The sequence below is a fragment of the Cydia amplana genome, chromosome 9 (assembly GCF_948474715.1).
Source record: "Cydia amplana chromosome 9, ilCydAmpl1.1, whole genome shotgun sequence".
Taxonomy (NCBI): Eukaryota; Metazoa; Arthropoda; class Insecta; order Lepidoptera; family Tortricidae; genus Cydia; species Cydia amplana.
This window is the reverse complement of record NC_086077.1, coordinates 15094638-15119937: the sequence shown is the minus strand read 5'-3', so window position 1 is coordinate 15119937 and position 25300 is coordinate 15094638. Positions and strand designations below refer to the sequence as shown.

The 25300-nt window shown below is 40.0% G+C and overlaps 4 protein-coding genes across 4 annotated transcripts; all 4 read left to right on the top strand.

Annotated features, from left to right (window-relative positions):
* Nucleotides 1–573: 573 nt before the first annotated feature.
* On the top strand, nucleotides 574–1623 carry LOC134650736 (uncharacterized). The gene is made up of 2 exons (XM_063505668.1): nucleotides 574–642; nucleotides 1063–1623. Exons 1-2 carry the CDS (start codon nucleotides 592–594, stop codon nucleotides 1603–1605), a joined length of 594 nt encoding a protein of 197 aa, XP_063361738.1. The 5' UTR covers nucleotides 574–591; the 3' UTR covers nucleotides 1606–1623.
* A 3981-nt stretch (nucleotides 1624–5604) lies between these two features.
* Nucleotides 5605–6666, top strand: LOC134650735 (serine/threonine-protein kinase Wnk-like). The gene has a single exon (XM_063505667.1). The coding sequence runs from the start codon at nucleotides 5940–5942 to the stop codon at nucleotides 6648–6650; it is 711 nt and encodes a 236-aa protein (XP_063361737.1). The 5' UTR covers nucleotides 5605–5939; the 3' UTR covers nucleotides 6651–6666.
* A 4664-nt stretch (nucleotides 6667–11330) lies between these two features.
* Nucleotides 11331–16357, top strand: LOC134651172 (E3 ubiquitin-protein ligase RING1). The gene is made up of 4 exons (XM_063506209.1): nucleotides 11331–12176; nucleotides 12290–12462; nucleotides 13438–13610; nucleotides 15953–16357. Exons 1-4 carry the CDS (start codon nucleotides 11431–11433, stop codon nucleotides 15995–15997), a joined length of 1137 nt encoding a protein of 378 aa, XP_063362279.1. The 5' UTR covers nucleotides 11331–11430; the 3' UTR covers nucleotides 15998–16357.
* Nucleotides 16358–22127: 5770 nt separating this feature from the next.
* Nucleotides 22128–23439, top strand: LOC134651171 (large ribosomal subunit protein eL22-like). Its single transcript, XM_063506207.1, has 3 exons — nucleotides 22128–22238; nucleotides 22327–22613; nucleotides 23245–23439. Exons 2-3 carry the CDS (start codon nucleotides 22334–22336, stop codon nucleotides 23406–23408), a joined length of 444 nt encoding a protein of 147 aa, XP_063362277.1. The 5' UTR covers nucleotides 22128–22238; nucleotides 22327–22333; the 3' UTR covers nucleotides 23409–23439.
* Nucleotides 23440–25300: the final 1861 nt, after the last annotated feature.

Here is a 25300-nt window from a genome sequence, read left to right as displayed (position 1 = left end):
ATTACGAAATGCCACATTTTCGCTCTTTCATGTGTGACACTCACACTTATCAATCTCGTTACGTGACATGATAACAACTCCGTATGCTATGACACCTAAACCTAACACCTAGACCTAGGCACATGTCAAAATCTAACCTGCGTATTATCTACTCTAGTATATATTTCGTATTTGCCAGAGACACGAACAGAAAAGACTGTTATTCTTCATATAATGTCATATAAAAATACTTTTCACAAAACCGTAGTCCGTAAAGGGCTACACTACAACTAATCAAATCAAATAGTTTTATTGCATGTAAAAACATTCCACGAATTTACCACATTCAGAGAATTAATAATATTGACTCATAGCCATACAGTAATCCGTGAAGGACAATTTGTGTTACGGCGGGAGAATAAATAAACCACCCCACCGCAATGATGATACTAACAGTCTTCATCATTGACTTGTCTTTGGTACTATTATCGGGTTTTTGTAGTGAACCAAATTAGGTCACTAGGTTGTGATGAAATTTCCATAAATAAATTCCTATATATATAGAACATTCTTCTTTATTAAAAAATAATCAGCCTTACGCAAACCTATGCTATGGTGTACGTAAGACTTGTTTTCTTTGCTTTGATAGCAACCCTATGGGAGGTGAGTGCTCTAAATATTTTGTTAACATAAAATAACGATAAAGTAAAAACCCTAAGTAAGTACTGTTGAAAGAAACATTCGACGATAAAACCTTGCATCCAAAATAAATTACAACTGATTTCAAAATTTCGAAAGTATCGTCGTCATTTCGTCGGGGTCTTCGTGTTTTATGTGTTTTCACCTATTTCGCGAAGACGAGACTTGTAAATAATTTAAGTGATTACTCCTTTACCCAAACTACCCAAAGATCATATTTTGCGCTCCTGTAAAAAGTAACTGTTATATTTACTATATTTTAAGTTATACCCTTGCTGATACCAAAATATTGTTTAAGCCAAGATAAGCCAATGATGAAAACTCCTACAGTAGGACACTGAATAACTATCATACTTATCATACTTATCAAACATTTTCCTCCAGGTATCGGAATGCAGGTACGTACTGCGCCGCGTCACGCCCTGCGGTGGCTGCGGTCTGCAGCCGCGCGTCGTACCTCGCGTCGTCTGCTCCACAAGATACGAGCGGGCACTGGAGGACATCATCTCTAAACTGATACAGGCTTTAGTAGTCACCAATGTTGAGAGTGGAGGGTCTGGAGGTGCTAGCGGGGGCGGTAGTGGAGCTGGCGGATCTGGTGGCGGGTCGGGTGGCGGGTCTGGTGGGACCGGTGGTGGTAGTGAAGGAAATGGTGGATCTGGCTCTCCGTTGGAATCGCTATTAGATCTTGAGCTAGATGCGATCGGACGGAGGCTGCTAGACTTGGAAGTGCTGCCTGAGAGCATTCGCGGAACTGGCAGCGGATCTGGTAGCGGATCTGGTAGCGGATCTGGCGGTACCGGCGGTGGCAGCGAAGGAAACGGTGGATCTGGCTCTCCTTTAGGATCGCTATTAGGAGTCGATGTAGAAGCGATCGGACGTTCGCTGCTGGACTTGCAAGTACTGCCTGACAGCATTGTCGGCTAATGTAATGTTACGTTAAAATTACAGGGTTAAATATGTCCATATCAAGAAGTCATGTCTTCCGCGTTTGTCAAAATTATTAGTATAAACTTGTTTGTGTAACGTCCACTTCTATGAATCTAATAAATAACTACTTACTGACTTATAATCATGATTTAGTTATTAAGTTCCCTTTATTATGGCAGTGTTTCAAAAAATAACATAAAAATTAATTGTATGGCACGTAACACCATATATAATTATACATATTTCATTGCAGGGGCCCGTTTCTCAAAAGCTACTGCATGCGGAGGGCCTACTGCGAAAAATGAAAATATTCGTTCTCTGGGTCATCCTACTTTTTAGGGTTCCGTACCCAAAGGGTAAAAACGGGACCCTATTACTAAGACTCCGCTGTCCGTCCGTCCGTCCGTCCATCCGTCCATCCGTCCGTCTGTCACCAGGCTGTATCTCACGAACCGTGATAGCTAGACAGTTGAAATTTTCACAGATGATGTATTTCTGTTGCCGCTATAACAACAAACACTAAAAACAGAATAAAATAAAGATTTAAGTGGGGCTCCCATACAACAAACGTGATTTTTGACCAAAGTTAAGCAACGTCGGGCGGGGTCAGTACTTGGATGGGTGACCGTTGTTTCGCTTGTTTTGCTCTATTTTTTGTTGATGGTGCGGAACCCTCCGTGCGCGAGTCCAACTCGCACTTGGCCGGTTTTTTTTCATGACCATTAATCTATTGCCAGAAAAAAGTAGGTACGCTAAAATACTATATTTCCGATTAAACGTATATTACACTTATGTTTAGTATTTTATCTAAAAGTACTATATTTTTGATGCTTTATTCTGGGAAATACTATATTCCACCAAAAAATAGTTGGCAACCCTACCTGTGGGTCTAACAATACTACTTCCACTGCTTTAATCAAACGTTTTAAAGGCTTTGATTTAAAAATAGCTAAAAGTATGTCTCCGTCTCTATCACCAAAATACCTACAATAATTAACGATACAACACTGTATAGAAACCTCGGACCTTCCGCCAACTTCTTCGATCGTTATTCGTTCGCTGTTATAGCCCTTATCAAAAAATGGATTTCCTGCAGTTATACATCATCATCATCATCAGTTGTACATCATAAGGTTCAATTTTTTTCCCGCGAGTTATCAACTTCTTCCCGCCGTGTACGGAATATAGCGCGCAATGCGCATGCAATGTGCATTGCGCAAGCGCTTAGCGAATGACGCGCGCTAATAGCGCATTCATATAATATACTAGCGATCCGCCCCGGCTTCGCACGGGTTAGCAAATTATAGTACATAAACCTTCCTCTTGAATCACTCTATCTATTAAAAATAATCTTTAATAGAAAAAAACCGACTTCTCTAACTACTAGCCTAACCCACTTAATTGTGCTGATACCTACTTTATTTGGTAATATGTATACATTTTATGGTAATCATAGTGGTTGATTTAGTTTAGGTATCATAGTGGTTTTCCGGGTCAAGGTCCGGGTCTGGGTCCGAGTCCGAGTACGGGTCCGAGTCCGGAGTCCGGGGCCCAATCCAAGTCAAAATCGAAATTGAAAATCACAAAACGTGTACTATGCGTCGTTGAGGAGTTCTGTTCTGATCATCATCAGCAGTTCCACTTCATCAAATGCCACAGTTTTTAATGTAAATGCTTGATTTTCTGATGAAAATATATAAAATTCTATACGGATGCCTTTAAGATTTGAGAAGTTCCCTCGATTCCTCATGGATACCATGTTCAGGACTTGAGATTGACATAAATGTGCCTAAAAACCTAACTTGCTTACCAAACATAACGAAAAGGACAAATCGCCAAATGCAAGCTATGCGTCGTTGAAGAGTTCCGTTATGATCATCATCAGCAGTTCCACTTCATCAAATGCGACAGTTTTTAATGAAAATGCTCGATTTTCTGATGAAAATACAAAAATCTCTATACGCATGCCTTTAAGATTGGAGGAGTTCCCTCGATTCCTCGTGGATCCCATCATCAGAACTCGAGCTTGACAAAATTGTGGCTTAAAAACTTAACTTGCTTAACAAACATAACGAAGAGGACAAAGCGCCAAACGTGAACTATGCGTCGTTGAAGAGTTCTGTTCTGATCATCATCAGCAGTTCCACTTCATCAAATGTCACTTTTTTTTATGTATATGCTTGATTTGTTGATGAAAATACAAAAATCTCTATACGCATGCCTTTAAGATTTGAGGAGTTCCCTCGATTCCTCATGGATCCCATCATCAGCACTCGAGCTTGACAAAAATGTAGCTTAAAAACTTAACTTGCTTAACAAACATAACGAAGAGGACAAATCGTCAGACGTGTGCTATGCATCGTTGAAGAGTTCCGTTCTGATCATCATCAGCAGTTCCACTTCATCAAATGTCACTTTTTTGAATGTATATGCTTGATTTGTTGATAAAAATACAAAAATCACTATATGTGTGCCTTTAAGATTTGAGGAGTTCCCTCGATTCCTCATGGATCCCATCATCAGAACTGGATTTTGACAAAAACGGGACCAATTTGTATGCATATACATACAATCAAAAAAATAATTTTCAAAATCGGTCCAGTCATGACGGAGATATGGAGTAACAAACATAAAAAAAAAATAAAAAAAATAAAAAAATAAATAAAAAAAAAACATACAACCGAATTGATAACCTCCTCCTTTTAGATTTGGAAGTCGGTTAAAAAAGCGGCCAAGTGCGAGTCGGACTCGCCCATGAAGGGTTCCGTATTTAGGCGATTTATGACGTATAAAAAAAACTACTTACTAGATCTCGTTCAAACCAATTTTCGGTGGAAGTTTACATGGTAATGTACATCATATATTTTTTTTAGTTTTATCATTCTCTTGTTTTAGAAGTTACAGGGGGGGGGGGACACACATTTTACCACTTTGGAAGTGTCTCTCGCGCAAACTATTCAGTTTAGAAAAAAATGATATTAGAGACCTATCCATAGATACCCCACACGTATGGGTTTGATGAAAAAAAAATTTTTGAGTTTCAGTTCGAAGTATGGGGAACCCTAAAAATTTATTGTTTTTTTTCTATTTTTGTGTGAAAATCTTAATGCGGTTCACAGAATACATCTACTTACCAAGTTTCAACAGTATAGTTCTTATAGTTTCGGAGAAAAGTGGCTGTGACATACGGACGGACAGACAGACGGACAGACGGACAGACGGACAGACAGACAGACAGACATGACGAATCTATAAGGGTTCCGTTTTTTGCCATTTGGCTACGGAACCCTAAAAACCGCATCAAAATCCGTTGCGTAATTTTTAAGATCTAAGCGTACATAGGGACATACAGACAGCGGGAAGCGATTTTGTTTTATACTATGTAGTGAAGATTTGTATGCACCTTATCAATTTGCTAACGCTTCGCTTTTCCGGGGTTATACCCATTGATTTATAACGCCTATAAATAGCTATTAATTGTGATAAGTGGTAAATTCATTATGATCAAATTAACACTGTTAATGACAGCTATAAAACGAATATCGCTGCCTTGAAGGTTCATTAGTGAGATACTAAGGCTGCGATATGGACCTCAAATTAGCAACTGTTTTAACGGTAAGTTGACGAAGATAATAGTGCCAAAGTGTAAAGTTAAGTTATGTAAAAAGTGCAAAAATGAGTGTATTGACCACGGAAAATATGGGTAGGTAAAGGATGACTCTCGCTAGACCGGACCGTGGCCGGGCCAGAGCTTTCGGCGCTTCGTTTTCTATTTCACAGATCAACCGTCATCGTCATAGAAAATGACGTGTCGGACGCATCGGCCCGGGCACGACCCGGTCTAGCGTAAATCATCCTATCTATACTCGTATTGAGGCTGAAATAGATGGTCAGAATTTTAGCTGAATACCTACCTAATACGGCAGCCACACTTATAAAGTAGGATACATATGTACTTAACGTACTGCTTATTGTATATGTTTGACAATTGGATATCATTTTTCTAATCCTTATTCCAGATAACGGCATTAGCCGCTTCTACGACCGGCAACCCGGTTCCTCCGAGCAACCCAACAGCCTCTAATAGTAGCCCAAAATACGTTCCAGTGTTCATCTCCGCCGACGCCCTCAACCACATAAACGAGAAAGACGGACAAGCGGCTCAGCCTGTCGAACCTGGGCAGGAAAACTTGAATGATATAAACAAGGAAGCACAGAATATTCTCTACGGCCCCCCAGCGCCGGTTTACGAGCCTGATCAACATGAACCCAGCTACACCCCACCATCGATACCACAAACTTATCAAAACAATCAGCAACAATACCAAAATATGCAAACTCCAATACAGCAAGCTTATCCTAATCAACAGTCGATTCAACAGCCGTATCCAGCTATTCAGCAATCTTTTCAAACTCAGCAACCAAATCAGATTCCGCAATATCAAATCAGCCAACCTCAGTCTCAGCCTTTTTATCCGATGAACCAACAACCCGCTCAGCAAAATCAACCGATCTTAGTTGCTCAGCAAACAGGGTCACAACCTTTATACGGCAATCAACAGCAAATATTACCTCTTAATCAGCAGCCACTTTTAAATCAGCAACAACTGATAACTCAACCAATCCAGACATATCAGCAACCAAACCAGCTACTCATCAGTCAACCTGGAAATCAACAGACATTGTTAACTCAATCACAGCCTATTTTGTTAAACCAACAAACTCCAATGTCGAACCAGCAAATACTTCTGCAGTCAAACCAAAACGGACTAATTCAGCAAATACCCAACCAGCAAGGGCAGCAAGCCATTATCTTACAGCCAAATCAAAACGGACAAATGATTACCAGCAACATCAACCCGATTAACCCCCTTCCTAATCAAGTAAATCCAGGGTACATTCAAAACCAAAACCAAAATGTGTACGCGGTTGTCCCTATAAATGGACAAAATTTGGGATCGAGCCAGAACGTGGGCTCGAACACTTATCTAGTGCCAGTGCAACAAGTGCCTAATCAAGTTTTCGCTGTAAATTCTGGATAATAAATTACTTTAACACTATGTATTGTTTTAAAGTTAAAGCACACGCGTTGTAAATACTGTTCAAACTACTTTGCTATTCATTCACGAAGTGTATCTATTTACGTTAAAAGTGTAAGTTATGTTAAATGATACAATAACTGTGAATTGAATGATATATTGATTATTCATGCACATCGCAAATATAATCATGAATCGACAGTATTGACAGTGACAGCTAGTGACGCAAGGAAGCGCGGGAGACGTCCAGGCTGTGACCAGCTATTGATGCGTTCCATGTCATCCTCCCTTTTCAGCGATATCTAGCAGGCGTGATCACTAGCCGCCCACTGCGAGTACTTCTAGTTTGAGGAGCTGTCAGCAGCGGCCGTTCTGGACTCTGCACAGTCAGTGTGGGTTTTGCTGGTGAAATGGGTGACGGCTGCCCTACAGGGACTGGTGACTGGTCTATAGATGATGGCTGTCCAACAGTGTCTGGATCTTCTGTTCCTGGCTCTGGGGCTTCTGTGGCCAGCTCTGTAGAATTGGCTGTCGGTTTTAGGTGCCAGGAGTTTCTTTTATAAATTGCACCATCATCAGTTTCTACTTTATAGGCTCGGTGGCCTTCTTCTGTCACTATTTTTGCTGGGACCCAGTTTTGATGACCTTTTCGTAGCATCACATTTTCATTACTCACAAACTCTTTATTTACCTTTTTTCCTCTGTCTGCATATTTCTTTTCTCCTTCTTTAATATTTTGTAATTGTTTAGTGACATTTCTTATTATTTTTGGTATAAAGAGTTTACTGTTTGTAGGAAGTAAGGTTTTAGTCCTTCTATTAAACATCCTTTGTGCTGGTGACCCAAGATCTAGTCTGGGTGTGTTCCTGTGATGCAGTAACGCTAATTGTAAGTCTGTGTTGTCTTCCATACATTTTTTCATTAAGTTTTTAGCTTCTTGAACATAGCGTTCCGATAATCCGTTGGAGCGTGGAAAGTGTGGACTTGATATTCTGTGTTCAAAGTTCCATTCCTTTCTGAATTGTCTAAACTCTTGGCAGTCATATTGTTTACCACCATCAGTCAATAGTATATCTGGAATTCCAAATGTCGCAAACCAAGATTTCAGATTGTCAATTATGTCAAGGCTGGTAACTCTTTTCAGTTCCTTAAGGTCAAAGAAACCTGAGTAGCCATCTGCTATCACTATATAGTCTTTGCCTTTCAAATGAAATAAATCCGTTGCCACGAGACTCCAAGGGCGTTCTGGTGCTGTTTGTGTAACAATAGGCTCCATTGGATTATCTTTTTGTACTTTTGCACATGCTGTACAAGATTTCGTATAATTTACTAAATCTGTAGTCATACCTGGCCAAAATACGTTGTCCCGGGCGAGACGTATTGTGCCTTGAATGCCTTTGTGACTTAGGTGGCACTGTTTCATCACTAGTGGTACCATTGATATGGGTACTAGTACTCTGTCATTTTTGAAAATGAGGTCGTTATATACACTGAGCGTTTCTCTATAGTGCCAGTATTTTTTTAAGTTATCTGGTAATTGCCCCATTTTTTCAGGCCACCCATCTTGTATAATTTGTTTTAAGTTACTCAACTCACTGCTATTTTCAATTTCTTGTTTGATTTCTTCTCTACGGTTTTTTGAAAATGGCACAATCGCACATATTTGCAAGTTTTCTGAGTTAACATCTTCGCAGGTTAGCTTCTCACAATCTCGACTCAAAGTGTCGGCTACATACATCTCCGAACCCTTTTTATATGTCACCTTGGGATTATATGGCAAAATCTGGTATAACATTCTTTGCAGTCTTGGTGGTGCACTGGTAAGTGGTTTTTTGAAAATTGTTTCCAAAGGTTTATGATCAGATTCTATTGTCAAGTCCTTGCAGCCCCAGATATAGTTATGGAATTTTTTACAAGCCACTAAGATCGCATTGGCCTCTTTTTCCAATTGACTGTAGCCTTGCTCAGTTTTAGTGAAAGATTTAGCACAGTAGGCAATAGGTTTTTCTTTTTGAATCATTACACCACCACAGGCATAACTACTAGAATCAACTGAGAGCAAAATTGGCGCTTGAGGATCATAAAATCCCAGAACAGGTGGGTTTTTTAACAGCTCTTTTAATTTGGTGAACGCCTCTTCTTGTGGTTGATCCCAAACCCATTCTACATCTTTGTGTAATAATTGTCTGAGGGGGCTGGTAATGTCTGCCATATTTTTTATGAATTTTGACAAGTAGGTAATTAATCCTAGAAACCGTTGCAATTCTTTTATATTTTCCGGTCTCTTGATTTTTGTGATGGTTTTGGTATTCGCGTTTCGGCACCATGTAAGTTATGTTAAATGATACAATAACTGTGAATTGAATGATATATTGATTATTCATGCACATCGCAAATATAATCATGAATCGACAGTATTGACAGTGACAGCTAGTGACGCAAGGAAGCGCGGGAGACGTCCAGGCTGTGACCAGCTATTGATGCGTTCCATGTCAAAAAGCTACACTTACGGTACTTTCTGTTAAATACAAATACCATTTTACCTAGGGTCGCCACACTTTAAAACCGTTAAAACCGTTTCAAGGAACATAATGGATGGCCAACCATTTTACAATCTACTTGCACAAAATGACCAACTTAATCCTGCAAGGGATGCAAATGTTAATGCTAGCATAAGACTGTCGTATCAATATCTTAATTGTCCATAAGTATGAGTAGCAATCATGGCTGCTTAGCGGTTATAGGTTATGGGCAACATTAAGTATTGCGTTCTGCGTTCAGCTTATCCAAAAGTGCCGCTTGTCAGCTTTAGATCGTGTTGCGCATAAGTTGCGCAAATTATTTTTTAGATTGCGCACAGATTACGCACGACGCACTCGTACAATATGGACGCACCTTTGACGGGGTGAAATAACAGAAAATTCTCATCATTTCCACATAAGATAACATAAGTTTACAATGTGAATATTTATAACCTCCATGGCTACGGTGAGCGCTTAGTAGTTTTATTATTTACCACTATCATGAAATTAAATAAGTAGGTATGTAATAGTAAGTAGGCAACCCTAAAGCTAGGTTAGCTGGCTAGATAGGCTAGTAAAACTTAATTACTCCCTAACGTACCTACTATTAGGTACTTTACTTAGCATTCTATTGCGCTTTAGGATCTAAGGTACCGAATGACAATTTAATCAGATTGGCGAAAATTGCCCTCGTCTGGACAGGCCTTTACTTAGTTAAAACAGCGCCTTTCTTAGTTTCTTTTTATACACTTTAACACCTTTTATCACGTCTAACTAGCTGCTGCGGAAATGTAAATCCCTAATTAGCCAAGTTTTTTCTGAGAGACATCCTACCGTTCGTAACTAGCAAATAACACTCATTACACTTCTTTGCCAACTGTAAAAACGGTGTAATAATACACACGTCAACCAATCCCTAACGAGGGTAACCAGTTCTAAATCACTTTACTTACATAACATTTTCCAAAGAAAAACTAGATCTTTGTAACTGCTGCGTTTAGTGAGATGGGTTGGCGGTTCTTAATAATAAAGCAAACGAATTATTGTAGCGCGCTTAGATAAATTGAAATGATAAAAAGAGAAGCAATTTAGCCTGGGTCGTGAGGCTGCCGAGGCAGCAGCGTGACACTTTTTTCAAAAAAATGGAAACAAAATAGTTATAATGGTTATTATTTGGTTATTATAGAGATTATTAAACGAGGTAAGTATTTTTTTTATGGAGAGTGGGCAGTTGAGCACGAAGATGGCACGAAGTTTAAGTTTTGTACGCGTGAAAGCTACTTTCTTCTATCTTTGAAGATGACCGAGATTCTATCTTTTGAAAAGAAAGAGAAGAAGAACTAGATAATATTTTGCCAATATCTTACCACCTTTAACCCCTGGGGGTCTTATCATAATATTATGTTGCGTTGTTTGTAGAAAGGTCGCCACAATCGCATAGTACTTACATCACTTTGTCCCGGTTGATTTTCCATTTCAGAAGGTTGCTATTAGATCGGCCAACTTCCGATCTTAATCTATAATTGAAGACTTCCAGGTGATATAATATATTATACCTACTACTCTTTGCATAAGACACTATATGAGATTGACGCTAATTAATTTCTAATCAAATTGTCAATTTGATTGTCTCGCGGTCAAAATGTCTCTTTCTCGATCTAACGTTACCGTTAGATGTCGACTACGAAATTATAACTTGCGTTTTGGTAAGAAAACTGATGTATGGAATTAACACTCTTTCTTTACTTATTTTTATCTATGATTTCATTATCATCCCTCGCATCTCTTTATAACCCCCGCGCGAATCGCGCACGAGTGTGGAGAGATCGGGGAATCAAATTGGCGTTTGCATTGGCACGGCCTGATTCGATCGGACAATTTCATCAAATTGGCGAAAATTGGCTCATCTGTCCTCCAGTCGTCCACTATAAGGCCAAGCGCGCACCACGATTTTAAATCGTGCGACGCGATTTTAAAATCGCGCTGTAATACATATTTTCTTGTCGCATGTGCGCGCACTGGCATATAAACACATACGTTGCATTTCTGCGACAAAATAATCGCGTGACAAAAAATCGTGGTGCGGTCTTGGCCTAAGCGACATTGTATTGGCGGAATGGTTGCTCTTCACTGCAACTTGTGACAGCCGATTTAAAAAAAAAATATTGAAAATGGCGGCGGCGGCTCGATAGGAAGTATTATGTCAAAATAAGATGTAATTGGTGTTTTTAATTGGGATAAACAAATATTTCTGAGTAAAAATGTCGTCAACAGAGCCACCACAGAACAAAACATGGGAATTATCCCTTTACGAGTTGCACCGGACACCTCAAGAAGTGATAACGGACGCTACCGAAATTGCGGTGTCCCCACGAAGCTTGCACAGCGAATTGATGTGTCCAATTTGTTTGGATATGCTGAAGAAGACGATGACGACTAAAGAATGTCTCCATAGGTTCTGCTCTGACTGCATCGTGACCGCTCTGCGATCAGGGAACAAAGAATGCCCGACATGTCGTAAGAAATTAGTGTCGAAACGTTCTCTGAGACCGGACCCTAATTTCGACTTATTGATATCGAAGATATATCCTAGCAGGGATGAGTATGAGGCCCATCAGGAGCGGGTGTTGGCTAAACTGAATATGTCTCACTCGCAGGCGTCTTTAGTGAATTCGATAACAGAGGGAATTAAATTGCAGTCTCAAAACAGGCCACAGAGGTCGCGTAAAGCAGGTGCGGATGATAACAGTAGTCTGTCTAATTCTAATGGGGTGTCGGACGCTCAAAACGGTAGTAGTTCGTCGGCTCCTAAGGATGGCACTGCGACGTCAACGGGTAACCCCACGCCGCCTGGGCAGTCAACATCCAATCCCCCCTCTGTGAGGAGCACGCCATCGCCGGTGCCGTCCAATATTAGCTCCATTTCAAAAAACACGAGCATCACTAAAAGAGCCAAGTCGGTTTTGACTTCTGAGCGCAGCGAGGAAAGTGAATCTAGTGATGGCAGGTGAGTAACAGACTTTGTTTCCACTACCATAATTTTATCGTCATATTGTTTACGCACTTAAAAAATATTTATCACATGTCAAAAATTTTCAAAATGCAAGCGTGCTGTTTCAGGACGGAGGGTGAAAACTCCATGGACACCGAGGGTGAAGGGGAGCCCCTGAACCCCAATGAGATTGAGCTGGTTTTCAAGCCGCACCCTACAGAGATGACCGGAGACAACCAGCTCATGAGGGCTCTGCGGGATAGCTCTGTCAGATACATTAAAACTACGGCTAATGCTTCTGGTACGTTGTTTTGTAATACATTGTATTATCCATGATATCCTCGAGTATTTTTAGCTCTTTGCAATACAGACACTAACACTAATGTAAAAATACATAATAAGTATTTAGTACAGTATTTACTGTTATGTATAGCAGATGAAATTTAAGTATAACACAGAATAACTACAACTAACAACACAACAGTACAACTAACAACGATCTAAGTACAACTAACAGGACTTTAACAACATAGTAAATTCATACAATTTTTATTAGAAAAATTTGAACCCAATTGAGATAACTGGGGACTGGTGGGGTAACAATAGACAAAGGAAACATTCCCTAATTATATGAATGTGGTTGACAGGAGTATTGTTTCACAATCTTTGAATCGAGATTTACCAGTCTTAAATAGCGTCAATTTTTCAACTAGTTGGATTCTAGATCTACTCTCAGATAGCTAAGACTAGCTAGATTAGCTAGAACATACTCAAAAAACGTTGTCTATAGTTATCCCATCTGTCCCCAGTTAATCCGTTTGACAATGCATGCAACAAACTTAAATGCACATTCCAATAACTAAAAAAAACTTTTGTATTGAAAAAACTTGACTAGACAAACAAGATGAAAAATCCTAAACTACCCTGACCTTGGGATCTGGTTTGTTGCTATCTAGAACAGCGGTCGGCAACCCGCGACCCGTGATCCTGTCACTTGCGGCCCGCGAGCTTCCCTGGCTATTTTGTTTGTTTGTAATTGTGATATGGATATATTGTCCGAAATAAAAGCTTTTTAATTTTTTTTTTTTTTTTTTTGTATGTAATATTGACAACAATGTCTGATAAAGTCATAAATATTAACAAAGTGCGGCCCGCGTCAACTTCGTTAACTATGTGGCCCTTGGCTGCTAAAAGGTTGCCGACCGCTGATCTAGACTATACTTTCATTCTAAATCTGCCGACACTTTTGATTCCAATTGACCACCATTGTTTCCAGTGGACCACCTGAGCAAGTACCTGGCAATGAGGCTCACGCTGGACCTTGATGCAGAGCTCCCTGAAGCGTACCGGTTGCTCAACTTCTGCATCTACGTGGCTCCAGCACCGGGGCAGTTTGTGCCACTGGCTGGCTCACAGACTCTCCGCCAGATTAATGATAAGTTTTGGAAGGTAATTCATACAGGTCAAAACATACAGATAATTTGCATATCAGGTTGGTTGATTTCAACCAGGGATGTTGCGAATATCCGCATCCGCAACCGCGGAACTTCCGCATTATTTTCAACATCCACATCTGCATCCGCATCCGCATAAAATCGATGCGGATTTAATGGGGATGCGGATGTGGAACAGGTCGCTACGCTACAGGAACGTCTTAGCATCGGCGTAAGTGCTAGACTGCTAGGTAATTCACTCATTAGCCAAAAAAACCTATTAGAAATTAGCAGTCAAGCGTAAGTGGGACTTAATATACGGAACCCTTGGAACGCGAGTCCTACTCGCACTTGGCCGGTTTTTTGAAATAAAAATTACTAAAATGTAATATTTGACGTTTTTCGTGTACCTAATACCTATCTTAACATCCGCATCCGCATCTGCATCCGCGGATGTGAGCCTTTAAAAATCCGCATCAGCGGATGTCAAAAAATCGGCATCCGCAACATCCCTGATTTCAACCTAGAAGGGGAAAGTTAATATGTATTTAATGATGTTTAATCTTCTTCTTGGTCCTGGCTTTTATCCCATTTTACTTGGGGTCAGCCCTCCTAGTAGTTCTGCGCCACATCACACGGTTGTGGGTTGTCTCCGGTACTGCATTGCTAGCTTTTAGGTCGTTTTTAATAGTTTGTGTCCAGGTTGCTGGTCGTCGTCCTGGGCCTTGTTTACCCTCTTCTATGGCAAGTACTCTTTTGGTCACGTGGTCATCCTCACGCCTCATAACATGGCCATACCAACGCAGACGGGCTTCTCTCATTTTGTCTGGAATACTAGCAACCTTGAAGGTTCCGCGTATGTATTCGTTCCTTATTTTATCTAAACGCGTGACTCCTCCAGACCAGCGAAGCATTCTCATTTCCGTAACGTGCATTTTCTGTTCGTCCACTTTTCGTGTCGGCCAGCATTCGGAGCCATAAAGAAGAGCGGGTCTCACTGCTCTCTTATACATATTTCCCTTTATTTTTACTGGTACACGTGGGTCACATAAAACACCAGTGAGTGATCTCCATTTGAGCCAACCTGTCTTGATCCTGTTTTGAATATCTTTCTCGGTGCTGGCTGTTGGTGCAATTATGGAGCCTAGATATTTAAACTCTTCAACTCTCTTGAGTGGCGCATCTGAGATGGATGGACATGGAGAATCTTTTGTGCTGGTACCAGAGAAATTGCAATACATATACATATTCGGTTTTCTGTGTACTGACTTTTAGCCCTCTTTGCTCTAAGGACTCCTGCCAGGCAGTGAGATCCTGTTGCACTTCTTCTAGCGTTTCTGCTATCAAGGCTATATCGTCCGCGTACAGAATAGACCATGGTGCTGATTTTTGGATGTCTTTTGTAATATAGTCCATCACTAGATTGAATAGTGTGGGACTAAGCGTCGAACCTATATAATGATGATATGATATGATATTTAATGATGTTTAATAAACATCCTTTCCATACTCTATATAACAACTGCTTGCTTGCCCCTTCAAAATTAGCCCCTTGCTTGGGTCTCAATATTGCCAACTTGGTAATTATTCATTCGTAATCCGTGGAACGCCCAGAACCCAGAACAGTATGGAGTTAGTATCACACGTGTGATAGTAGGGCGCTCCACGGGTTTAACTGTAAACTTATTCGGACCAAAGAGTTGTTCAAATGAATAACTTACATTACATCAACATACATTGTTCTACAATTTGGCTTATTTCCAAATCGGTGTTATTAAGTACAATACTTATTGTTAATAGTCTATAAAGTACTACTGCTATAAAGCATGATTCATGACTTTTGTGTTAACTAGTAACCCTCCTAATGTGCCGTAGGAAAGTTTCCAAGATTGCAAAATTACCGCATGTCAAAATTTCGGAAGTGTCACATATTTTTATATGAGAATCGAAGTTTTCCATTTCCAAAATAAAAATATTAGCTTTCTATAAATACGAAATGCCTTCAGTTAGAACTGTCGCGTTAAGGGGCATGGCAAGTTTGAGCGAGACAACGCCATGTCTATGCGCTTATAGCGACGCGACGTCCCGCTCGCACGTGCGAATAGATAGGACGCAGTGTGCCATGCCCCAGTATTCCTCTCTGAACTAAAAGGAGGTAAAAACGTATAGGTGAACCAGGATCTATTGAGGGTGCGCCATGTTGCGGAATTTCACTGGAACTAATTTTTTCATACTACACTGAATTGTCACCCTATACATGAGAATAACAGCGCCCTCTTGACAATTATCATATATTACTGGTCAGGCTATAATAGTTTAGTTTTTTAAGTCTAGCACTAAATCAATTATTTATTTCAGGTGAACAAACCACTGGAGATGTACTACTCATGGAAGAAGACTTAGAAGTGCAGGCAGCTTGAATCTAGAACCTAGTGATTTATTTTAAACAGATATATATGTATTTAAAACGAAATTATTCGAGAAATGGACTCTACAATTAATGTGATAAGATTTTATTGAAGTTTTATATAATTTGTAGATATGCAGGTAAATGTCTTTTGTAAGTTAAATGAAAAAGTAATTTATATAATTTGATGTCAGTAAATTATGCATTTACAATATTTTAAAAATACTGATTGGATTACATTTATAAAGGTAGGTGTCATTTTAAATAATTAAAATGTTACAGTTACTGATTTACTGTGCAGTATTGCAGTGTTTTAATCTCATTTTAGTTAGGTTATAATAAACAATTCGTAATTATTATTTGTTTGTATTGTAACTTCATGATTAATACTTTTGCCCCTCACTTCAGCAGTGGGGAGACACTCCTGACTTCGGGGGGCAAACTCGGATCCGTTCGGCTCAGCATTATTAAGGCCCCAGTACACAATGGGCCATCGCCGGCCACTCCAAGGGACGCATTTATGCGTTAGAAGGAGCAAGTGATATTGCTATCTCATTCTACCGCATGGCTGCGTCCCTTGGAGTGGCCGGCGATGGCCCATTGTGTACTGGGGCCTTTAGGGTTGACACAACTTTACCTTTGCGTGCACGACCACAGATAAGATAATCACGTGAATTTTGACAACCCTAAATAGCCGAAAGAGATAGTGCCATAAGTTAGAAAGGGATATCATGATTCGACCTTGAATAGCTGTCAAACTTCAGTTTTGTTATTTTTGTTGGAAGTGTCCTTGCTGTACGGTAGATGGTCAAGCAAATCTTGTCAGTAAAAAAAGGCGCGAAATTCGAATTTTTTATGGGACGATGACCCTTCGCGCCTACTTTTTTCAAATTTGCCGGCTTTGCTTGCTTTTTTTTTGCTTGACCCAGTATAGTACTGTTAAGGCCCCAGTACACAATGTGCCATCGCCGGCCACTCCAATGGACGCATTTATATTATATACGTTAGAGCGTTAGAGGAAGCAAGTGATATTGCTATCTCATTCTACCGCATGGCTGCGTCCCTTGGAGTGCCTTTACTTATTCCGAAAACCAGTAATACCAGTATAAACATTTTTATGTGCATACAAAACTATGTATTTGTCCAGAAAAGAGATAATTTTTGTTTTGACCCATAAAAAAATCAAACAACTTGATATTTTTGTTCTATTCTCAAATTCTTAATTTCTAGCAGTATAAATTAAGGAAAGAGGTAATTAAAAGTCGTTTAAATGTAATTAAATAATGTATTTTCCGGTCAATTGTCTGACTAAACACCACAAACCACAATTAACAAGGCAACTAGTTTATTAGGTGCTTTAACTGACCTACTTAAATTAAAAATGTACATCATGTTTGTACTTTTATTATAATAAATAAGCATTACGTAGGCTAAATTACGTATCCAGTGAATGGATCCAAATCTTCCAATGCGCAATTTTTTTTAAACAGTCTAACATAGATGGCGCCAATTTTAAAAATGCTTCAAAATGCAAGGCACTGCTAGTGCTCAAAAATCTTATTTCTTAATATATTGACGTCTGAAAGCATTATATTCTCTCCTAAGTGCTTTAGTGGATTCTACTTTCAATAATCTGAGTGCTTCAAGTATCTGTTCTTTGTCTTCAGAATCCCGTGCGATCGTTAGTTTCTCCATAGTAGCGAAATCTAGTTCCTCTATCCTCTCAGCTTCATCTATTAACCGGTCCAAGTCTCTCAGATACGAACGATAAGATCCACTTTCAGTATTTTCTTTGTAATTAAGTAGCCTCTCGACATGTTCCCAGAAATCTAGTGTACGCCGACCGTCTTTCATCCTCGATGTAAACATAAAATTTCTAAAGAACTTCCTGCCTTTCTCATCGTTGAGCACATTTTCTATCTTGTCCGTATACCGGTCCAAATCGGCTGTGGTCACTCCTCCGTTATCATCACAGCCACATGCGACGAAACAATTATCCATCTTTCATTTGTCTGACATCGTGACCGCTCTCTTATCGATTTATTTTAGTTTATCGCACGTCATTTTCTTCACAATTTACTAAAACCGATGCCGCAACTTTTCACTGTTTTGTCTCACATACAGTACTAAAATAATTTTACATTGCTCCAAAACTGTTGTAAAATGAATCACCTTTCACAGGTAAAGTGAGGTTAACTTCAAAAATAGGTTTACATCACTCGCGATCACGACGCAGCGCGTAAATAAACTGCTCTTGTGTGCGACCATTTTTCCTTCACGGCGAAGTTCACGATTTCGAGATAACTTTATTACGCATGCGCTAGTTAGTTCCGTTTGAAAACTCGCGCTCAATTGAAGTTGTAAATCATAAGCACACTATCAATTTTGCTAAAATCTAGTTAGCAAATGAAGCTTCAATTAAATTTTAGTTAACATAGCGCTAAGAATGCGTGTATCAAATACTCAAGGGTATTACATCACGTCTCAGGTAAAAAAAGTGTCGTGACCTCGACAAGCGAATAGCACGGTTCATTCATGTCATGGGAAATAAAAATCATCGAGGTGGGGCGAAAACAATAGCTGTAGCCACTGTACGTGTCACGTACGTGTACAAGCGGAGCAGCTACCAGCTACCGTACCGTACTGTACCGTACCCTCTTTGCATGATTTCTGGTTCTCATTATGTTAGATTAGATATACTTAACTCATTTAGACCATGTTAATAGACAGATTTTCATCAGAACACAACGACTAATTAGTTAACCAAATTGGTTCATTTTCTGCTTACCTACGAAATACCTAGGTTGTAGTTGTATTGTACCTAATTGTTTTTTTTTTTAATTACTATGTTAGGTAGCTAAACTAGACTGCAATGAAAATACTACAATACAGCTATGTTATTATCATCGAATAAAACATTCATTTTATTCTAGGCATATTATGAATATCTTTTAGTTTTGGTTTTATAAATATGAAACTATTTTTAAGGGCGGGCAGTGAGTCAGGAGCAAACAGGAGCGTGATACAGTTGACTGACTATTGGCTAGGTGCGAAGTCGGTGGAGGGGGAAGTGGCGCTGATCGTCACAAACACAGGTAATCTTATGGAATGTCCGCCATTAATACTAGCGGCAGCCGCTTGAACTAATTTTACTCCATAAGATTTAACGTAGAAAGTCCGCCAAAATGACGGCAGCACCAGTCGTGCACCTAGCGAATACTGTAATGAATCATTTTGTATAAATACTAGCTAGATGTGCAGTTGAGCAATAGGTATGACTCTTAATAATTATGGTTACTAGTTCGTCGGGTTAGAAGAGAAGGGAAAGGAATCATACCTTTTGAACAAGAATTGAACCTATTTGGCTGTATTTCCGTGTAGACTGTAGGCTCAAACTTAGCGCATACATCTCGCTCGGCTCAGCAAGAGTCTACATAAAAAGCCCTCTATTAATTGAATTACCCAGCTGGGAAAATTTAAAGGATCAAACCAAAAATTACGTAACCCTGATGTGTCGGAAGCCGGTGTTGTTCGAAGACTTCGAAGATGTTATGCGTTAGAGGGAGCAAGTGATATTGCTATCTCATTCTACCGCATGGCTGCGTCCCTTGGAGTGGCCGGCGCTGGCCCATCGTGTAGAGGAGCCATAAAGGCCCCAGTACACAATGGGCCATCGCCGGCCACTCCAAAGGACGCATTTATGCGTTACAGGGAGCAAGTGATATTGCTATCTCATTCTACCGCATGGCTGCGTCCCTTGGAGTGGCCGGCGATTAACCCATTAGCTTTGGATTCCTCCGAAAACGGTGCCGTCATATTACGGCCGCTATATAGCGTTGACTGACGTCACTAGAACGTTGTCTATGTAAACAAGATGGCGCGGTTTCCTAGACGGCGTTAAGCTTTGGATTCCTCCGAAAACGGTGCCGTCATATTACGGCCGCTATATAGCGTTGACTGACGTCACTAGAACGTTGTCTATGTAAACAAGATGGCGCGGTTTCCTAGACGGCGTTACGTTACGTTGATTGCAAACGTAACGTAAGATGACGGCCGTCATGACCTTGTCGATAGTTTCGTGAACGTTTTATTAGATAGCGGTGACGCCATTTTGGAATAAATGACACGAGATTTGAATAAGTGATTCCGTACTACGATTATTTTCCTCTTCTGATGATATTTCATCCTCCAAGTAAATTATAGATGATCAAGCAAATCTTGTCAGTAGGAAAAGGCGCGAAATTCAAATTTTCTATGGGACGTTATCCCATCGCGCCTACATTTTTCAAATTTGCCGCTTTGATCTTGGTGGATGACGGTGTGTTATGACGCCGTGGTACTTTCCACATGTCGCCACCGTAAAGACGGCCGTCTTTTGCTGCCGCTATATGACGGCCGTCATATGACGGCACCGTTTTCGGAGGAATCCAAAGCTTTACGTTACGTTGATTGTCAACGTAACGTAAGATGACGGCCGTCATGACCTTGTCGATAGTTTCGTGAACGTTTTATTAGATAGCGGTGACGCCATTTTGAATAAATGACACGAGATTTGAATAAATGATTCCGTACTACGATTATTTCCCTCTTCGGATGATATTTCATCCTCCAAGTAAATTATAGATGATCAAGCAAATCTTGTCAGTAGGAAAAGGCGCGAAATTCAAATTTTCTATGGGACGTTATCCCATCGCGCCTACATTTTTCAAATTTGCCGCTTTGACCTTGGTGGATGACGGTGTGTTATGACGCCGTGGTACTTTCCACATGTCGCCACCGTAAAGACGGCCGTCTTTTGCTGCCGCTATATGACGGCCGTCATATGACGGTGTGGGAACACTAGATTGACATCGTGTGTTTTAACGGAAACACAGAATTGTTCTGATAAGAACAGTTGCGATCGACTGACAACTCTGCGATTAAACAGAGAAACAGGACGTGCCCTGAGAAGGGCAGTTTGCGTGCTCTGAAAAGAGCAGTTTTATATCGTCCTGAGAAGGACGGTTTAATATCCGGAGCCTGCAGCATCCCCGTCGGACTCGTCGTGTCTTCAACCAGCGAGAGCGTAGCAGCGGAGCGAGACACGGCGCACGACGAGACGATGTTGACTCCACGGCGGCCGGCGGCCGGCGAGCGAAAGGACCGCAGCCGGCGCAGAATTCAGTTTTATTGAGAGCGACTCGCGCCGCGCATGCGCAGTGGCACGCGCGCGCGCACACTCTTCCGCGCGCCCCGCGCGGGGAACTATCTCTGTCTCACTCTATTGTAAATATGTCTCTTTCTTTGATTTTTGTATATATACCGTGTTTTCTTTAAATAAATACTATTCTATTCTTGTACTTACAAACAAGCGTTTGAATACTACAAACCTTCTGATAACAATATAATAACCCATCCAAGTACTGACCCCGCCCGACGTTGCTTAACTTCGGTCAAAAATCAAGTTTGTTGTATGGGAGCCCCACTTAAATCTTTATTTTATTCTGTTTTTAGTATTTGTTGTTATAGCGGCAACAGAAATACATCATCTGTGAAAATTTCAACTGTCTAGCTATCACGGTTCGTGAGATACAGCCTGGTGACGGACGGACGGACGGACAGCGGAGTCTTATTAATAGGGTCCCGTTTTTACCCTTTGGGTACGGAACCCTAAAAAGGCGTCAAATTTGAAAAATTTAGGCGCGAAGGGATATCGTCCCACAGAAAATTTGAATTTCGCGCCTTTTTTACTGACATGATTTGCTTGACCAAGTATACTAAAAAATAAAATCATATGATTTATGGCAACAATTATAGCATTTTTTTTAAGAGTGCAACACTAATATTTGACATTTCTTTCAGAATTGCCACAAGTGAAAAAAAAGCGTTCCGTTGGACGTACATATATTTCCCTGAACAAAATAAAACAAAGCTATCGTAAAATATTATATAGCCTGGCAGACGTTTGGACTATCTATGTTTCTCAAAGGACTGTATCATTTCAAACATAAACAGAGATAATCATACTATCTTTGTCTTACAATAGTATTAGCACCCAAAAGAAAAGGATGAGTATAGTTTTCCTGGTCTTACTGACTGACAAATTTGTTTGACCAACTATAACTTATACTGAGAGAGAATTCGATGTTATACCGTTCGTGGAACGAGACGTTTCTGTCAGATGGTGTACGTGGTGTAGCAACACAGCTTAATTCGGCCATTTTGCTGTTAACGCCGTGAACGCTATACACGTGTTCGGTAGGTTAACGAGATTATTCCACAAATTGCTAAATACCGTTTGGAATCTTGTTGATCGTGTACAGTAAACAACATTTTTCGCCTATAGGTCCAAGATGGCAGTGACGAAGAAACCGGCACCCAAAAAGACCCAGTTGCACCAGAAAACTGGCAATAAAGGAGTGAAGGGCGGTAAAATCCGCGGAAAGGGAGCCAAGAGGAAGATCAGCCTGAAGTTCACCATCGACTGCACGCACCCGGCCGAGGACAGCATTCTCGATGTAGGAAACTTCGAGAAATACCTCAAGGAACACGTCAAAGTGGAAGGCAAGACCAACAACCTGGGCAACCACGTTGTTGTCGCCAGGGACAAGACCAAGGTTGCCGTCAGCGCAGGTTAGTGTCTAATCTGGCTTTTCTAATCCCATTTTTCCAGGCGTTAAAATTAAATTATCACTAAATTTCCGTTTGATTTAACGCCAAGACGCCAATTTTGAGGTTATGTAGTGCACCACTGCACTGTATTTTCAACTGATATGCATTAATAAATCATTTGATTTAAACGAGACGCTGAAACCTTCATATACAACCAGAATCATAATTGATTTTTTGAACTATTGCCTCGTTAATGGATGCGACGATGTGACAATGAAATCAAAGGTGAAGCTTATTGGTTCAGTACCTAAATCTTATCTTTTTAAGTATACAGTGATTACAAGCAAGATCATATCTCTCCTATGACTTCCACTATTGTAAAATCATATGGAGTTAAAATGGGTTAAAGACAACATATATCTTGCAATGCCTTTGGCTGGTCAGCCATTAACCCGGCCGTAGGAGCTTCAGAGCCCATTCTCTGTAGCTCACTGCGGCAGCCCTGCCGGCGCGTCCACGCCGCGGGGGTGGGCACCGCTCACCTCAGTAGGCCGGGGTGATCCGGTGGCAGAGTCCGGCAGGGACCCAACCGTGGGGTATATCACGGTACAATCAAATTCCAGGTCATTGAGATGTTTCCAACGCTTTACAGACATTCCTTTCTCCAAGAGGTACCTTAAGTACTTGACGAAGAGGTACCTCAAGAAGAACAACCTCCGTGACTGGCTGCGTGTGGTCGCTTCGGCTCACGACTCCTACGAGCTCCGCTACTTCAACATCAATGCTGACAGCGACAATGAAGATAATGAGGATTAAGCTGTTCAGATAATAAATTAGTCATAAACTATGATTTTGTTTTATTTCCTTCTAAATTTTTGTTAAAATCATATTTTTATTTAAATTGCTGTCTTGTAAGTATTTCAAGAAGTTCGGAAATTGTTCAAAATTATTGTGTGCATTGTGGCAACTAATTTTCCCATTTGTCGGTTCATTTAATCATTGATTGATGTGTTTACACAGAACAAGTGGTTCTGAGACTAAACTTTCAAATAAAAGATCGGTTATCACACTGGATCCGATTCGCACTCCGATGTTTGAGCGTGAAAACGCTATGCGCTTACTATAGCGACATCGCGTACTATCTGCTATTTAAATGGATAAAAACAAACTTGTCTATCCCTTGCATGTAAGGCAATGCCTATACAATATTTCAAATAAATTTACTTCACAAAATAAGTACAATTTCAATAAACAACTTTTGATTATTTATTAACTACCTAGATTTCGAAAAACAACATATGTCAAACATTGAAATAGCTCGCTAAAATGGTATAATGAAAACGCAGCAATAGTACCAATACTCTCTATATTGACAATAAAAATACATTCAAATAAAAAATCCATTACATAAGTAATTCAAAATATGTATGACTGAATAAAACATACCTTTTAATAATTATGATTACTAAAAAACTATAAATGCTCTCTATCACTACATTAGTTGATGTTGTTTAAATTACAATAATATCGGAGACAAGTGCAAAATAAAGATTGCCAATTTCTATAAAAAGTTGCGTTATTACTCGCCACTGAAGACGACGTTTAAAGTATTGATAGTTATCTGTTATTGAATTGTATTTATCAATTTATTCTTAACACGTTCACTGTCCCAACTGTTAACTGTCAACCTTACGGCCTTTTAATAGAGGCTTGCCGTGACCCATATGTGGGGCACGGGACAGTGAACGTGTTAAGGAATTTTTCTCTTTTCGTAGCTACATCTAAAATTAAAGAAATAGTTGTTTTACAAGGGGCAAAGTTGTTTATCCCCTCGCCCTAATAAACAATATTATTGATACCGATACCCGAGCAAGCGAAATATTCCAAAATTGAACCGCGAGCATAGCGAGTGTTTCAAAGCACGAAGGGTTAAACAAGCTTTGCTACAGAGTGACAAGCAAAATTTTTCACCACCAACGCAACGCGAGAAAACTACGAACTGTAGAACATTACAAATGAAATCCAAATGAACGCTATTATATATTAATCACTTAATATCAATTCTCCCATCAGCCATTGTGAGGAAACCTCAAAATTTGCATGAAATTACTTTGCCGCTCTCTTGGCTAAAATGCAACTTTCTCCTCAGCGAAATATAATTTTGATCTTACAAATTCTAAATTTATGCATAAAATTAAATAAAATGATGGCAGGATAATCCATCAAATCCATTGCATGATTTTTGTTATTTTTCATCCTATTGTCTATATTTAGGTTCTATGCTAAGCGACCTATCTAACCGGTAGTTAACCCTTTGAACGCCCCGCCTATCGTGTGCGGCGCGTCATCGTGAACCTTATCAGATTGTAGGAAGGTTCATATTGGGTTGTAGCCGCGCGGCGTCTTAGGCGATCGAAGAGTTAACACACAAAGGCACTAAAAGCTTAACCCCACGCGATTTCATACAACATGTATGAAAAGTCGAAAGTGTTACAAGTTTCTGACATTGTTTTGTCTATGCTTGCGACTCGGTGGGTTAAAATATGTGAGATATACACGAGATATAATTTATAATATATTACTTCCATTAGCATTACCTACAAATTGATCGCTTCAAGATAAATACTGATAAAACCAAAAGAGTTAGTGGTTGTGTTGTTAGAGATGTACAGTCCAAGAAAAAATCGTGCCCCTAAATGGCGCTACAC